General features: G+C 40.8%; 2 protein-coding genes and 1 non-coding gene across 3 annotated transcripts; 2 read left to right on the forward strand and 1 right to left on the reverse strand.

The window, feature by feature from the left end:
• Positions 1-4,247: 4,247 nt before the first annotated feature.
• TRNAH-GUG (transfer RNA histidin (anticodon GUG)) lies at positions 4,248-4,319 on the reverse strand. Its single transcript has one exon. It is a non-coding gene; the product is annotated as a tRNA-His (tRNA).
• A 614-nt stretch (positions 4,320-4,933) lies between these two features.
• Positions 4,934-8,209, forward strand: LOC144742137 (calreticulin-like). Its single transcript, XM_078624637.1, is given in 11 exon segments — positions 4,934-5,027; positions 5,525-5,626; positions 5,841-6,043; positions 6,181-6,276; positions 6,367-6,576; positions 7,324-7,378; positions 7,381-7,436; positions 7,545-7,560; positions 7,563-7,687; positions 7,810-7,902; positions 8,027-8,209. Coding segments are annotated over 11 exon segments (1,233 nt in total).
• A 1,619-nt stretch (positions 8,210-9,828) lies between these two features.
• LOC144742138 (UV excision repair protein RAD23 homolog B-like) lies at positions 9,829-17,253 on the forward strand. Its single transcript, XM_078624638.1, has 10 exons — positions 9,829-9,897; positions 11,309-11,390; positions 11,819-11,898; positions 12,769-12,953; positions 13,261-13,307; positions 14,663-14,790; positions 14,862-14,953; positions 15,758-15,920; positions 16,265-16,428; positions 17,139-17,253. The coding sequence occupies exons 1-10, from the start codon at positions 9,829-9,831 to the stop codon at positions 17,251-17,253; spliced, it is 1,125 nt and encodes a 374-aa protein (XP_078480764.1).
• Positions 17,254-18,024: the final 771 nt, after the last annotated feature.

Genomic DNA, 18,024 nt, shown 5'->3' on the forward strand with positions numbered 1-18,024 from the left:
CACAACATATAACCTGCAATCAAATTTTGTCAGTGGCATTCTGCTCTGTTCCATGCACATGTTAAGACAATTTGTCATCAGATCAAAAGAAGAAGTGTAGTGCTTAAATGAAATCCATGATCTCTGTGGACCCTCCTTGATCATATTTTAAACCAGGCCTTCAAATGCTGACCACAAAACTAAATGCTGTCTCATCAGTCATAAAATATTACATAGTGGGAGAGAAGTGAGAGAACTACGAGTCTGGTCCGTTGGCTGGGACTCTGACATACATGCCTGGATGTGTAGAATGCTCCAGAGCCCACAGGGCAGACCTGCACTTGTCATTTACATGAAGCTGAATGACCTCTGCAACACAAATTTAACAGCCATCAATTATTAACTCTGTCTAGTGAGCCTGCCAGCTCCGAGGGAGGAACTGACATTGTCTATATTTAAGATAAGGCCCAGAACCTCAGCTTTAGAGGAACCGGATTTAAGAGAGCATGTTCTTAGGCTTTGTGCAGCTGCCGAACACATGCTCCATAACCAAACTCCATTCGAATTCCGGCTGTTTTAATTGTTCGCTTATCCAGCGGATGGAGGAGTTGCCAGGTACAAACCGTGGAAGACTGTGTGCCACAAATCATATTTTATCATTCAAAATGTGTTCAATCATCGACTGTATTAATAACCTACATCTTGTCGTGAGCCAATGATTTCTTTTTTTATGTTATGGGAGATGAAATAAATTAATTTGTAGGTGAGCAAGGAATAATGTTTGTTCTCGACTACATTCTATAACAGACCTTTAGGGTTTGTGCATCTGAAACACAGCTCCATGATATGGTGTTGGAGGATAGTGCCACACTTCCTCCTCTCAGGGAGGTGCCGCTATCCATCATGAGAATCAGGGGAATGTTGTGAGTAATTTTCGATAACCTGCCCAGCCAAACACCTGAGACAGGATCCATATGTGCGTTTGCTCCTAGCATTCTGCTACATGAGCAGGTTCGCTGCATTCCAGCAAGGAGACGCCAATTTAGACCGACAGGTGTAACAGCATCAGCAGCCAGCTGGACACAGCCTCCTTCCGACTGCCACTCCTTCTACCTTGACAAAACACCCCCACAAAAACGACAAGCCTAGCGACCCACAACCCACTGAGAGGACAAAAGACAAGTCTAATATCAATGCCATTTATTCATTTTGAAAATTACTGACTCGTTGGAGCGAATAAGTGGCGAGCTAGCTAACACTCGCTTCGGCACAGCGACCCAACGCACCGCCGCTAGCCGCCGTACAGCTGCCTTCGTCCTCTCTGGGACTCGGAATAAAAGCGCCGACAGGGGAAAATTAATTGTTAGACTCACCGCTCTGCCATCTTCCCAATGACTCTTAAAATCGGTTTGAAAAAAATCCCGCACCGTATTCCATGTTTCCAATATCACACTGCCGCCGCAGTAATCGAGTCCTTCCAGACAAGTGGTAAGTCACCAACAATCACCAATCGCATGTGCAACCAGTATCTTCACAATAAAAGCATTACAGCACACAGCGGTAGAGCGGGTCGCCCAGTAATCGGAGGGTTCCGAGTTCAGATCCCGATTCCTCCAGAGTACATGTCAAAGTGTCTTTGAGCAGACACTGAACCCCAAATTGCCCCTGGTACTGAATAGTGTGTGATGTGTATTTGCATGTTGTAAACAATGTGTTACATTGGAAAGTGCCATTGAGGTAGAAAAGCGCTCTAAAAAGTTATTTAGATTATTATTTAATACACAAATGGGGGTAACCATATTTACAAACCTACCAACAAAATCACAACCCTCCATCCGACATTAAGAGTTTATTTATGATTCAATAACTTCCGGTCACGTCGTACTGCTTTATGGCTAACTTTATGGAGGAGAGAGCGAACACCATTCTTCTGAAATGTAGATGAATATTGTGGCAGTAACTCTAGCAATAACGCATTGCCTACAAGAGATCATTACATTTTTATGTCTTTGTCAAGGTGTGTGTGTGTGTGTGTGTGTGTGTGTGTGTGTGTGTGTGTGTGTGTGTGTGTGTGTGTGTGTGTGTGTGTGTGTGTGTGTGTGATGGTGGGTGGGGCGTTCAAAATTGCATCTTTAGGGCTTTATCAAGAAATGCCCCCATCTATAGTCTCTCTATCTGATGTGAACTGTGTGAAGCCATGTGTAACATGTGTAACATACAATCTGTAAAAAGTGCCTGATGACTACATGAAGTCATTTTTGTGGTTGTTGGTATATCTAATAAATGAATGTAAGTCCTCTTAGATGATGTTAATGATGTCTGTCTGTCTGTGTGTGTGTATGTGTCTGTGTGTGTGTGTGTGTGTGTGTGTGTGTGTGTGTGTGTGTGTGTGTGTGTGTGTGTGTGTGTGTGTGTGTGTGTGTGTGTGTGTGAGAGCGCGCGCGCGCGGCCTCAAGTGGACATTTATCAGAACTTCTTCCTGCCTGAATTCAGTGGCAAATACATGTAAAACAAAATATTCCCATAATCCCAAACTCCTTTAAAGAGTTGCTTTATAAATATTCAGTGTCAATACAGCGTATTTTATTTGGGCATAAATTAGATGAAAAATGTTTTATGTATTTGGTCAAATAACAGACTGCTGAATATTAAAAAAACACTCATTGTCTGTGTTGTGTTCTCAGTGTGTCTAACACTAGTGTACTGTTTCTCTAGAATGTTCCTGTTTTTCTATTGTTTACTTTTCCTGAGGGGACTTTCACATCCATCTTTTGCTGTTTGGATCTTGCAAGGCAGAGTGCACATCCGGTCAATTTGTGATTTCCGCTAAACTTGAATTTAATATCTGTGACCTTTTAATATCCCTGCTTGACATTAAAAAGCTTCAGGCTGTCATGTGTTACATACCTCCTGGAGAGAATTGGTGTTAAGAACTTGTTTGATGTTGCAACCTCTCTTGTGGCTGGGCTACATCAACATGCTACCAAATCAAAAACATGTTTTCCTCATCATTATTGTGTGGAGGTGCTATTCAACCAGGATTCCTTATCTATCCCTCAGTCCCTGTTCCTGTCCCTTGTCTCTGCTACTTGCTGCGTCTTTAACAGCTTTACGTCGGTGTAAGACAGAGAGGTAAACAGCCATCAGGCTTCTTGTCACAAAAGTCAGCAACAGACACAAGGGCTTCAGCATCATACGTATCTGCGACCAAGACACTGCTTCCAGGACTAAATAAAAAGACAACAACAATGTGATGGTTGACACAATCACCAGATTTTATACACAGCTGAACCTGTCAGAATAAGAAGTATTTTATTATACCAGAGAAAAAGAAATTAGCATTTAAAGTAAATGTGGAGTACAGAGTGACTTAACTAAAGTAATTAGATAACTGTACATTTACAGGGCATTCTAGACTTGTAGAATCTATGCGGAGGCACACTGAAACCGCTCTGGTGACTCACTCGCCACTTAACACTTAATGTTGGTTTTGTTGGTTTTCCTCTCATTTGTCAAACCTCTGTACGTTGGCATTCCTACATTCAAGGAAGTGGAAGTTGAACATCAATGTACCCTCATATTGGTATATTCCATATGGTGCCAACACCAATGTTTCAAGACACGTGTTTTTTTAGAAACTAATGTAGTAGATGTAATCTACAGTATACTTAACATTACCTGTAAAAGTATTCTGTTTGTTACTGTGGTACTGCAGCTATATGAAATTTACAAGGACCTCCTGACAGCTTTCTGGCTGCTCTTCAAATACGATTCAATACGAGGATATGATTATTTACGATTATTTTTTCCTTCAACAGACATGCTGTTTCACACTGTAAATTGGATTTATGCTCTTGAAGAGTGTATAAATTAATCCTGTACTAAAAGCAGAACAGAGGCACATAGGGTCCTACAGTCTGAAAAATGATGAGAAATAACACATCTCCTGTGTCATTGTCTCTCTCTGTCATAGGAATTTTAAGTTTATATTGCGTAGATATTCTAGACACATTATAATGCCTCTTATAATAGTACTTCCTTGAGCATGAAAGAAAAGAAGACACACATACATACTATTCCTACAGATAAAGGGCACTCAGAGGAGAGTGCTTTATAAATAAAGATTGATTGATACATCTAATTTCTCTAAGTTATAATATTTCACAATGTATTTTTAATATTATTCTTAAACGATGACCTTTTAAGAACTACCGAACATCACCCTGGGTTGCAAGAATTGGTATTCACATTTTCTCCGTTCCGAAAAATGCCGTGACCCGGATTCGAACCGGGGTTGCTGCGGCCACAACGCAGAGTACTAACCACTATACGATCACGGCAGGCTATCCGTGCGGATGGACGTTACGTAGGCAACAATAGAGGATTTCAATGCATCCAACTGAATGGTCTGTCATGTCCTTGTCCTTGTTAAATTTACAGTGAAAGACACTCTACAAAACACTGGTGCATTGGGCAAATTACTGAGTAAATTAGGTCCACGGAGTGAAAGCAATTGTGTATTTTACACCCAACATACAGTACTTCCTCCACCCACTTCCACTTGCTTTGATTAAGCAAGTGGAGACAGAATGGTATTGTCCTCGAGGGTATAATGCGTCAGTATGTGAGATAAATACCATCAAAGAGATGAGCAATAGTTTTATTTTGGTAGAAAACAAATACGACATTTCATTTTGGACCCCACATCTGCCGCAGCATTTGGCCGCGCGCCCGTTTCCGAACCTAGCTCGGTATACATTCCGATGAATCCGATCATTTCCGAACAGTAACTCGTGGTCTGATTTCATTGGCGAGGCGCTCGACCAATGAGCGGCGGCCATCTGTGCAGGACTCAGCGGTGTTGAAATTGTTAGCTTACGTTTTCTGAAGACTTTATTTAAGGACTCCAACATTGCTGTCTTTACCTCACCGGCACGGATCAGAGGCTGACAACATGAAGCTTCCTCTGGCTGTTCTTGCAGTTTTTGCCTCGATAGTTGTCAATACTGACGCAACTGTCTACTTCAAGGAACAGTTCATGGATGGTGGTACAGTATTGCATATTCTATGTTTCGGAACAGTGGCTGTTAACTGCGGTTGGCATTTCTGTTTTGCCAGTTACTGAAATATGAAATTCTAATGAGAGAGTCCTACTTGAAATGACTTAACTGTATCCTGCTAAACAATTATAAGTGGTAATTTGATCAAATAAAACACGAGTTGACGTCCTCTCAAAGATCCTTTCCCTTTCGATATTTCACTGACCTGTGGGTATATTTATTGTATATTTACAGTATATGCAATATACGGTGTGAATACGTCGAGAGGAGATTTAGGTCGGCTGCACTCATTTTAATTTATTTGTATTTAATTACTTAACATTATTCATCCTGTCGTCTTCGGTCACATCCGAGATTTGAGAAATAATGTGCGCGTGCGTGCGTGCGTGCGTGTGTGGAGTATTTGGTTTCTGGGATTGTATGATGCTTTGAACTGCTGTCAGTGTGTGTAGCAGTGACTCATCACTGGCATTGCTTTCTCTTAGATGGATGGAAGAGCCGGTGGGTCGAGTCCAAGCACAAGACAGACTATGGCGCATGGAAACTGAGTGCAGGAAAGTTTTATGGGGATGCTGAAGCAAATAAAGGTAATTCATCATCATTTTGTATCGTGCTGGGTTTCGCTTGTTTAGTCCTTTGAGGTATGTGCTGAGATTTTATTGTGGACTGGAATAATTGAAATGAGGCTGGAGGCAAAACATGCCGCTGGTCATCCTTAAACGCTGTACAGCTTTCTTTACTGTAACACTCCTTGTCCTAATGTGTACTGTGTTGTAATTTGATTTAAAACATGTTAACCAGGTATCCAGACCAGCCAGGACGCGCGCTTTTATGCCCTCTCTGCTCGCTTTGATTCGTTCAGCAATGAAGGAAAGCCCCTCGTCATCCAGTTTACCATCAAGCATGAGCAGAAGATTGACTGTGGAGGTGGCTATGTCAAGATCTTCCCCTCTGACCTCGACCAGACCGCCATGCATGGTGACTCACAGTATTACATTATGTTTCGGTGAGTCATCTTCATCCTCTACAGAAGCTGAGTCCTGACCACCGAACTGGTTGACTTGGTTGGAAACTTAATCGGAGACATTTAATCGTCACACAGCTTCCGCTGCTATATTGATGAACATACTATATGTGTTCAGGCCCCGACATCTGTGGACACAGCACCAAGAAGGTTCATGTGATCTTCAACTATAAGGGCCAGAACCACCTCATCAAGAAAGACATCAAATGCAAGGTAGCTACCACAGCCAGTGGGTTACAGTTCAGTGAGCATAAATGTGAGGTTGTTTGCTCAGTCTGACATCGTATCACCTTTTCTCTCCAGGATGATGAGCTGACCCACATGTACACGCTGATCCTAAACCCTGACCAGACATATGAGGTGAGGATCAACAATGAGAAGGTGGAGTCTGGCTCACTGGAGGATGACTGGGACATGTTGCCTGCAAAGAAGATCAAGGACCCTGAGGCTAAGAAACCCAGTGACTGGGATGACAGGGCCAAAATCGATGACCCCAGTGACACGAAACCTGAGGTACAAGAAGTTTCTTCAAATCTGGTTTACTCATCAGACTGCCATGTAATATGTTGTAGTAGTAGTATGTGTTTAACCAGAGTGCGCTGAGAGATTCCATTGCGTTTTGGGTGCAGAGGGGAGGTAATCTCTGTGGAAGCAGGAGTCACAGAAGACATTCCTAGTCATATTCTTGCAAAGCAGGAAGTGCCATTGGTAAAAAAAACCTGTTTAATTACTTTCAACTCTTCAACCAACCAGTTTGACCACATCCCTTGTCTTGTCAATTACCTGCTGGGCCATGCTGCCATTTAAACATTTTAAAGTACAACATGCTAACGCTTGTAAGGCTTTTAGAGAGCAACATTGCATGATTACTGATCACGTGATTATGGCAATGACTTGGAGAATTTGTCCAAGCTGATTGTTTCATAGCAAGTATCATCACATGACATGAATTCCTTTGACTACTGTCTATCTACTATCTATTCATAGTTTAAACTATAAACTAAACTAAAACTGGATTGAATATGGTTTTGGAAATGTATTGGAATCATTGTGTGTGTTTGTTGCATGTGAAATATTCTTCTGCTAACTGATTTTGATGTCTCTGAAATCAGTGAAACTAAACAGCTCTATCCCCTATTATTAATGATTTTAAAAGTTTGTCTAGTATTTGTATCCATGTCGGTTTTTCATTCACACTGAAGTCAAGATGTATTTCACTCTATCTGTGGAGACTTATGTGTATCCCTGCTGTCCTTCTAGGACTGGGACAAGCCAGAGACCATCACTGACCCCGATGCCAAGAAGCCTGATGACTGGATGAGGAGATGGATGGAGAGTGGGAACCTCCCATGATCACCAACCCAGAATATAAGGTAGACATTGTTATTTTTAATATTGACTAGATAATAATCAATTCCCAGCGTGGAGCAGAAATGTATAACTGCAGTCTAAACCTATGAATACGTTTTGTGTCTTAATAGGGCGAGTGGAGGCCAAGAAGATTGACAACCCAGACTACAAGGGAGCCTGGGTACACCCTGAGATCGACAACCCAGAGTACAGTCATGATACCACCATGTACAAGTTTGACAACCTTGGTGTGCTGGGCCTGGACCTGTGGCAGGTCACTCTACTATTCACTTTGCACGAACCAAAGCACAGACTTGTGCTATGATGTGATGCTAAAGTAGATGATTGTTTTAAATCTGTAAGAGAGTGTTTCATGTGCATGTGTTTACGATTCAGGTTAAGTCTGGCAGCATCTTTGACAATCTCCTTATCACTGATGATGTGAAAGAGGCTGAGACCTTTGGAAAGGAAACCTGGAAGCGACAAGGGGTGAGTTTTATCTGAAGACAAACATTGTTCCTCATGTGTTTGGATGTGAGGACAAATGCCTTGCTAGCTGAAGCATCCAACTGCTGTTGGACTGTTCAAACAACTCGTCCTCTTTGCTTCACAGGAAGCAGAGAAAAAGATGAAGGAGGAGCAGGATGAGATAGAAGAAAAACTGAGGGAGGAGGAGGAGAAGAATGAGAAAAGCGAGACAGAAGACGAAGATGGTGATGAGGAGGAAGAACTTGAGCACGGAGAGGAAACCAATGAGGACGCTGGAACCGTCTTCAGAGCGACGGATGAGTTTTAGAGGAGAGGAGCAGGGTTGTTGGACTGCTGTTACCTTCTCTCTGCAGGTTAGAATCATATTGTCCAATGGACTCGTGGCATCAGGTGGAGGGGAGGGGGCATGGAAGGTGGGGTCAGATTTATTTTTTTATTGATTGTTTTCTTTTTTAGGCTTTTAAATTAGAAGGGAGAACGGATTACATGTGTGTTCCTTCTGTTTGTGCTTTGGTGTGTGTATGTTTGTGTGTGTGTGTTTGTCAATCATTTATTTAGCTTATAAGGGGCTGTGATGTCTTTTATTGCTTTGGTGTAATCAATTTCTTCATAATTTATTCATCATTCCTTTTTGTCCTGAAAAACATGTTCCAAAGCTCTTTATGGTTTATCCCTTCTTTAGGTGTGTGAGTGTGTGAGTGTGTGAGTGTGTGAGTGTGGTGAGTGTGTGAGTGAGTGTGCGCACATGTGTTAAAGAGGGGGACTGCATTAGAACTTTGACATAACAGTCCTTTTTTCCTCGATGTTCTAAAGAAGTGATTGTCTTGTCTTTGGATTGCACTGTTTTTGTGTTTCAGTAAATAAATTTCTGCTTCTCTCAACAATGGTTAAGTCTCATTCTTTTTTGATTTGAAGACATTAAAATGGAAACTACTAACTTCCATCCTTGTGTCTGGTATGGAGCTCTGGCAGAGTGTGAGGCTGCTGTACTACCTTCTATAATATAGGACTGAAAACTTTGTTTACAGGTAGGGTGATACCTTAAAGTGTGCATAGGCCTTTGCCAGTGTTTTCTAAAAAGTCATTAATTGATCTTCAAAGAACATTTAATTGATCAATTTGATTTGGGAAAAATCCTGCATTTTTATGTAGTATTAATTCTCTCATTAATGCTGAAGTCAAAGAAAGCATGTTCGGCCTGTTTTTTGCCTTTCATCTCTTTATTTTAAAGTCAAAATAAAATCAAGGACTTTGGGTCTATTTTCATACTTCATTTTTCAAAAGGATCAGGGACAAAGGGACTTTATTTTGTGCTTGTAAGAAAGCTGAGTCATCTTTTGTGTTATAGAGATGCCTGTGCTTTTTCAACGGCAGCAGGATGAAGGTGTACAACTATAAAACAGGTTATTTGAATGTCTGGTGACAAATACCACATGAAGACCAAATATGAGTGTTCACTCACAGGTCCGTGATTCTCTGAGCAGGTAGATTAAAATTTAAGGGATCATTTTGCAACACAATTGGGATAGATATGTTTGGTCCTATCATAACCTTTGCAGTTGCAAGTATTCCCCAACTCTTAAACATGCTGCACATGGTCATGACCATGACATCATTTTGGAAACTTTATGGCAAATTTGAATGTACGTGCAAAATGAATGCTGCTGATGTACATATACATGGGCGCTGCTCATCAGGGGTATTTCCTACAGCACTTCAAGGCAGTGCCTTGAGTCGTTCTTATCTTCGACCAGCAGATGGCGGCCGTGTCCAGGCTGCTCCGAGGCGGTGAGACAGCTGAGTCACACGTACATTTAGACCCTCACAAATAGATACTGTATGAAAAGAGCGTCTACCGTCTAGATTTGCTGTGGCTGGACTCTTGGTTTTTTTTTACTACAACTCCGTCTGTCACCACTAGGAACGATGTTGACGATAACTCTGAAGACCCTTCAACAGCAGACGTTTAAAATAGAGATAGACCCAGAATTGACGGTGAGTAGAAGTTAACGGGGCTCAAGTAAACACGTCAGGCCGGGAGGGCTGACACATACAGGTTAGCTGTAGCATATGGTCATCTGAGCTGGCGTTAAGTAATGGCCGCGTCAAAGGCTGGAAGAATGTCGTTTTTATCAATATTTGAATAAGTAAGGGCATGGGTATATAGGTGCGCAGCCGGTAAAAGAACAACAATTTTAACAGTATCCCATAGTACCTGAGTTCATGTGAGGTTATTTAGCTTGATCTAGCGTGCAAAGCAGAACGGAATTAACCAAATTTCTTTCAAAATAAAATACTACAATGCTGAACTAGAAGCATTTCAGTTTACATCGCGTGTAATAGAAATTTATTTTATTATATTAGTGACTTTTCATGTGAAGGACACATCGTAATATTTTGTTTGTTTGTCAAGAGCTTTTAATCCAGCGGGGTTTTTTTTCCGATTGTGGGGAAATAATCAGCCACCTGGTTTTATGTTGAAAGTATCGGACTCATAGGTTGTTTGTATGATCGTTCAACTTGACAGTTTTTGACTGGTCCATGGGTCTAACGTTGGATGACTGTGCAAAATCTTTAAACCGTATATTGTTTTAATAGATTTACACGACAACTGTGGAAAAAAAAGTCTCATAGAGTTGTCAGTGTCATGGGCACTTGAGTAGTTATAATGTATGATAAAACAATGTTCTTTATCATCGTAATTTATCTGATGTTTATTGAGGTTAAAGATAGGTAGTACTTTAAAATAGGGTAGAAACGTACAAATATGAATGGGAAACTAATGCACACGTTGTCTAAACAATTTATGAAACAGAATTATAGAATAAGACAAAGCATATACAGTATAAGAAAATATAACACGTGCAACTGCAGTGCAATACAGATTTGTGCTCTTTTTTTAAATAAAGAAGATGTACAGAATAGATGTCTATGGGCAGTGAAAATATATATGAATATAAATATTCTGTACATGTGTGCAGAATTTGTTTCTGTGCCCAGTGCTCCGCTGTCTGTGATGGTGTAGTTAGCTGCTGTATTTTTGGAGTTAAAAGTATTTTAATTTTTAAAAACAGACATATGTCACGTCATCTACTTTGACAAGGTTTTGTGGGACATATTGTAAATGCATAAACATTTATTGTCCTGTGATATCTCTCCTAGTAACACACACACGCGCACAGGATAAGGGATAAGGTTGTTGTGAATCGGCACTACACAAATAAAATCTGACCTGATACACCCCCCACATACACCCACACCTACACACGAAACAGAAGACTAACAGTACCGATTTGTAGAAGACTGAAGAACATTTTAATGGTTTGATCCTTCAGCAGACTTGAGCTCATGAGTTTCATTGACAACTTTGTTAATGTTTATAGATGTTTATGTTTGTGATCTTCAGGTGAAAGCCCTGAAGGAGAAAATAGAGGAGGACAGAGGAAATGATGCGTTTCCTGCTGTCGGGCAAAAACTAATCTATGCAGGTGAGCTAGCGAATAGCTTGGGTTACTCAGAACCCTCACAGACAATAACTGACATAGTGGTCATCTTCTGATGTGACATCATTTGCCGTCCAGAGTGATCCATTCACAGGTGGACAGATTTTAGTGCTGAAAATTGCATACAGGTGTGTGTTTGTATATATACTGTATGTGTGTATCTCAATGTCAAAGATGAGATACTGGATGTTTGAATATCTCAGTTTATGTTTAATGAATACATGAAAGTTTCACTGAATTTAATTACAGGTAAAAATAAATGTTTCCACGATATTCTATTTTTTTACATGCACCTATAAATCTGTTTTATGTATTGTATTGACTTGTTGACTCTAATGGGCCAAAACATGTTTGAGCTATTTCAACATGCTCCTACAAATACATTTATTCATCTTTTTGTCTGATTGTTCCAGGTAAAATCCTAACTGATGACACCCCTCTGAGAGACTACAAAATTGATGAAAAAAACTTTGTGGTTGTCATGGTTACAAAGGTTAGTGTATCAATAATGATTTCTTTTTAATTTTTTTTGCAATTGTTGTGCAATATATAATTTTACCAGAAAGAGGCATAGTATTAAAATAGTAAAGTCATAATATTGTGAGAATAAAGCGCATTCATAGAAAAAAGTGGTAACAGTAGCATAAAAGTCCTCACGTTCGGAATTTTAGTCATGAAAGTAAAGAAGCCTGACACCTAAATTAAATGTGAACAGGTTGGGAACTTTAACTTGAGGGTGATATCACATATGTACAGTATATACTGTGTGTGTGTGTGTGTGTGTGTGTGTGTGTGTGCTGTGTGTGTGTGTGTGTGTGTGTTGTGTGTGTGTGTGTGTGTGTGTGTGTGTGTGTGTGTTTTTTGTATCTGTGAACAATTATCACTCTATTGCTTTTTCTCATTCCCATGATGTTGTTTTTTGTCATAATATTATTACATTATTTGTAGTATTCTTTCTGGTCTTAATTTGAAACATTTAAGTCCTCACGGAATGCCTTTGTATTTAATCCATTTGTGTTGTGTATGAAATGACCAGAATAATCAATAATCAGAAGAGGACATCTCTGTGATGTTATTGTGCCTCTTTAGCCGAAACAAGCTCCTTCTGCACAAGCAGCCCCAAAGCAGACTTCCCAACCAGCTGAATCTCCGGCACCATCCTCATCCTCAGACACAGCAGTACCAGCCTCTGCTGCAGTCCAAGTGCCCTCCACACCAACACATACAGTGCCTGTGCCCACACTTGCCCCACGGTTAGGTCCTCACCCTGAAGCCCCTCCCCCTGTTCCAGAAAACACCCCATTAACTTCTCCTGAAGCAGCTGCTTCCCTGGACTTCAACACATCCTCAAACTTGGCTCCAGTATCTGCCTCAGCTGCTGCCCCCAACCCCTTCCCCCACCATCAGCGCAGTTTCAGACCCAAACCCTGAAGCTGCTCAGACAACCCCAGCAGATTGCTCCGCACATGCTACTCAGCCAGAGGAGAAGCCCAGGGAAGAGCCTGAGAATCAACCATCTGCCCCTGCACTAGACTCCTCTGCTGCCAGGTTAGAGGAAACATCTGTCATTTACTATGTGGCAGTGACAATAGGATTTCTGCTTCCTGATAGTAAAAGTATCATGACTACAATAGGGCCGAAGGTTTAATTGCCTCCTGACTTACAGCAACAGAGAATACAAGTAAAAAGTGTTGTGATTTAATTTCACAAAACCACACAAACTGTGACCTACAATTTGTATTATCAGGCTTTTATTTCATATAAAATAACAAAATACTGACAATAATAATTGTTTGTACTTTGGTATATTGATTGACTGATTTTTTTTTTTTTACTTTCTTTATTTCTCCCCAAGCCTTGTTGATGAATTTGGTCTCCTCGAGGAAGCAGCATCAATACTAGGTAAAACAAATAAGATTATGAATTTCTCTGTGTAAATGAACAAATGTCACTCAGTGCTATTATAAAAGTACCGATGGAATTTTAACTCTTTCCAGTGAAAGCTGTTTCCTTTGAGAACAAACACTTCAGTATGTTTCAAATGAACCAGGTCCATTTGACTGATTTCTCTTCCAAGTTCTGTTCTTAATAGCGACAGAGTGTTCTCTCTATGCACTGTCTCCACTTGTCTGTATTAAACCACACCCTCTTACACCGGAATACAGCAAAGTGGACTCAGAGATGTAACAGGGGAGGACGGCTTTGACCCCCTATTTATGGAAGAAAAACTCTGTAAAAGCAACTCATTTATCTTCCTGGCCTCCTCCACCTGTTATCCCTCTGTTTCTTCAAGCCTTTGCTTTTTGGCAGGTACCTCCTGAGTCTGGGGACCTCTCTCCTCCCTAATGTGTGCAGCATACTTCACACTTGTCCTATTCCCCTGCTTGGCCATTTGCTGTGTAACTGTTAAGTGGGCAGTTAGTTGGGAAAGTTACAAAACATTGTAAAAACATTGCTTTTTCTAAGCTGACTGTAATATGGTGACGAACATGAATGTAGGTTTTAATGTTGACATGTCCTCCCACTGGCACCTCATGAGTTGAAAATAACTCAACAGGGCAGCTTCTCTTTTAAATCATCCCAGAGTCTGCAAGGGAAATGATGACTTACTAACCTTTCAACACCACTTAGCAACTGCCCCCATCCTCTCCTGCATTTTGCTTTGGCTCAGGCTCAGCGAACTCTGGCTGCAGGCATTAGTATGCTTTAAGCTGTCGAACTGATCACTATTCACTTTCCTGCTGCCCTCAATGTGACTATCTGGAGTAGTAGAAGTGATGTAACACACGGAGAAGTGCATTATTTGATGATTACAACTGTCTTTCACACTGTTTAAACTGACGCAGAAAGTGTGGTTCTTGAAATATACCGAGGTCTTAAATATCTCTTATCTCTGTTGTTATATGTTATAATCTGGTAGAAATCATACAAAGAGATATTTCTGTTGCCCTGTGAATTTTTGGGCACAGTTCAAACTAGATGGCCCATGGTGCAGGCCAAAAAGCAAAGAAATTAAAACTTTAGACAGACACAATCCATAGGATGTATCTGTATGACATATCAGTGTGAATACATCTTAATTGTTTTAATATACATTATATGTTCTCATTCTGAACCTGGCATATCCCAGTGGAACTGACCATTTTTTATATAAAGTTCTGCAGATATTTCTAATGTAGTGACTCTAAAAACATCCTCTTTACACGATCCATCCTCCATCAGCCTCCTGTTTTTGTCCTCTCCTTCCATTTCCACAGTGACAGGTCAGGCCTATGAGAACCTGTTATCAGAGATCATGTCTATGGGTTATGAGCGGGAGCAAGTCGTCTCTGCACTCAGAGCTAGTTACAACAACCCGGACCGTGCGGTGGAGTATTTACTCACGGTGAGGATGTCACCAGCTTTTCTGCTTCATTTCATCCATTACAACTGTGAAGACAATGTTGTGTACTACAGGGTATTCCAGCAGAGGCTGCTGATGTTCTACCCCAACAGCCTGCCAGACAGAATGCCCCCACCCCTGCCACGCCACAACAACAGCAACAACCACCACAGCGGCAGCAGCAGCCGCAGCCGCTACCGCTGCAGCCCCCCCACAGCCTCCAGCAGTAAGAGAGCAGCACACACACTCCTTTGAATGACATAGTCTGTATCTTGTGAGACCTGAGTGAGTTGAGACTGTCACAAATTATGGATGGCTTCAGTCACAGAGTACAAAGAAAAAAGAATGAAAACTGTGTTGAATAAAAAAAGATGGCTTTTTATACTTAAAAAAAAATTGTACTCTACTGTGTAGATCAGATGTGGTTACAACAAACATTAGTGTATTAAAGCTTCATTATTGGGTTTGTGTGAGTCCAGTAAGGACCTGGAAATAACTATTCTGTACACCTCTGTGTAGGTAGGGTGTGAAACAGTGTGAGGTCACTGAAAATAGTCATACAATCACAATCACACAAAAATAGTTGGTGATATTGACTTGGTTAGAAGCCAGTTCTAGAAAGTAGGTTCAGTAAAAGCTAAGTCTGTTACTAATGAAAAGAGGAAAATCATATTTTTATGGTAAACTGACAGAAACCATGTTGAGTTTAAGTTTATTAGTGACTGAAATAAAAATGATTCCACTGAGTCAGGATTTTCACTAAACCTGCTTTCTGGAACGGACCCCAGACAGGAAGCGAAAACAAACATTGTAATTGTAATTGTGAATTGCACCGCTAATGTGTCAAAGAGTCAGAGAATAATCGTGTACAAAGAGTGCTAAAAAAAAATCTGTAACAGAGGTGGGTATTAAGTTTTGAACTTGATTGATTTTTTTTTTTCCCCCCATCAGGGCTGGTGTCTGATAACCAGCCTCCCTCTGCTGGTGGAGGCTCTCTGTCCACAGGAAACCCTTTGGAGTTTCTGAGGAGCCAGCCTCAGTTCCAGCAAATGAGACAGATCATCCAGCAGAACCCGGCTCTCTTACCGGCCCTGTTACAGCAGCTGGGTCGTGACAACCCACAGCTGTTGCAGGTACCACACAGCCCACAACTCTGAGTATAGTCAAGTAAAGCTCAACAGCAACAGAGTTTATAGCCTGGAAGTAACAATTGAATCAAGTCCACAATCTCTTTGGAACCAGATGTAGTTAACGGCTGAACCTTGTGAAATCCTATAAAGGTTTTCACAAGGTATGAAAAGGTATGGTATTTGCTGGCGGGGTGAACTTGCATCTATAATGGTGTATTAGATACAATAATGGATCATTTTACACTGTCTTTGTATCTGGTTTGAATGTGTAAGTGTGACCTTTGAGAATGTGATTATTACCTTTGATTTAGTATTTACATTAACCTTGTCAATGTCTTATCTTGGAGCAAATCACGCAACACCAGGAGCGTTTTGTCCAGATGCTGAATGAGCCACGCGGTGGAGAAAGTGGAGGGGAGGGGGCAGAAGCCCAGGGGTCACAACACACCAACTATATCCAAGTCACCCCACAGGAGAAGGAGGCCATTGAGAGGGTCAGTTCCTTTCTCCTGTTGTGTTCTCAATCGCACAACTTGTTATGAAGAAACAGTTAGATAATATCAGCTGAGTAACAGTTAACATTTTATATAAGTTGTATAAAATCCAAATTCGGTCTCATCTCAATCAACATTTGATTATATATGTACACAGGCAGTTACTCTTTTAACTAGTAAAACGTGTGTTATTTTATGATGGAACAAAAGTCTACATACATTTTGCATGACATATGAAGAATAAATCAGTCATGCGGCTGAGTTAAGACATTTAAAACAAATTTTGAGTACTTGTCATTCTGTGTGATGCCACATATTAGAGCCTCTGAACACCAGTGAAATGCCACCTCTGAACATGTATTGTATACATATCCCATCTGTCATACACATCTCCCCCACATTTTCACTGGTTTGCTGATGCATACACAGCGTGAAAAACCAGCAGTTCAAAGTGTCCTTCAGCAACACACTGAATCCTGAAACTGCACTGATGCAGTATTATCATTGTGGAGCAGTACTTCAGTTGCTCTGAATATGTACAGCTCAAATGTCCCTGAACAAGACACCCAATACCACTGGCTCCCTGGATGCATGTACATTTTTCAAAGCACTGATGTCCTTTTATATTGCTTAATATACACAAGCCGGTATAATAGGGGGTACTCTTGTGCCACAATAACTCCTTACAGGAAACTATCTAACCTGAGTGTTTTCGTGTTTTTTGCAGTTTAAAAGCTCTGGGCTTCCCTGAAGGTTTAGTCATCCAGGCATACTTTGCCTGTGAGAAGAATGAAAATCTGGCTGCAAACTTCCTGCTACAGCAGACATGGGATGATGAGTAATCAAACCTCCACCTGTCACATCACCATCAAACAAAGGTCTACAGAGAGAATGACAATGCTGCAATCAAGCTGGAGCAAGGACAGCGGAGCAGGAGGCATTTCCTTTCACACCATGTGACATCTGACATCTGACATCTGATGATGGTGATGGTGATGACATGCTGTTAAAAATTAGCTGTGCCGTCACTCCATTCAGCTATGATGATCATCACAAGAGCTCATGCTGAGCTATGCATCACTACTGCTGCATCATTACTGCTGCTGCTTGTGCCCAATGATCTCATTGAGAGAAGTAATGCAAGGAAACATGTCAACAGTCTGCATCACCTTCACTGTCCATGTATATTCTATCAGTGTACATAAGTGTATATGTGTGTCTATGTATGTGTACACATACACACACACACACCTGAACTGTGAATGCAAACTGTTACCTTCCCTGTTACCTGCATTACTTTATATTAAAGTTCAGGTTTGATCATTTCATTTTTTTTGTCTTTCTGTCCTTAGTAAAAAAAAACAACCCCAAAAACCTCACACTGAACACTGAAGGTATCACAAAGAGCACAAATGTCTTCCTTAACTACTGTTCTGAATTTTCACTAGTGATGTGGTAAATGAATTCCTTGTCTTGCAGATACTGTTGCAGGCAAATTTTGGAAATAGAAATAAATTAAGATGCATTTCCCTACACATAAATTATTTATATTAAGGTTCTATAGAACCGATTTCCCACAAGACCAAAAGTTAAAATTAGGATAAACAGATATT

Source organism: Lampetra planeri, unplaced genomic scaffold (assembly GCF_965212315.1).
Source record: "Lampetra planeri unplaced genomic scaffold, kcLamPlan1.2.h2 scaffold_874, whole genome shotgun sequence".
Classification (NCBI taxonomy): domain Eukaryota; kingdom Metazoa; phylum Chordata; class Hyperoartia; order Petromyzontiformes; family Petromyzontidae; genus Lampetra; species Lampetra planeri.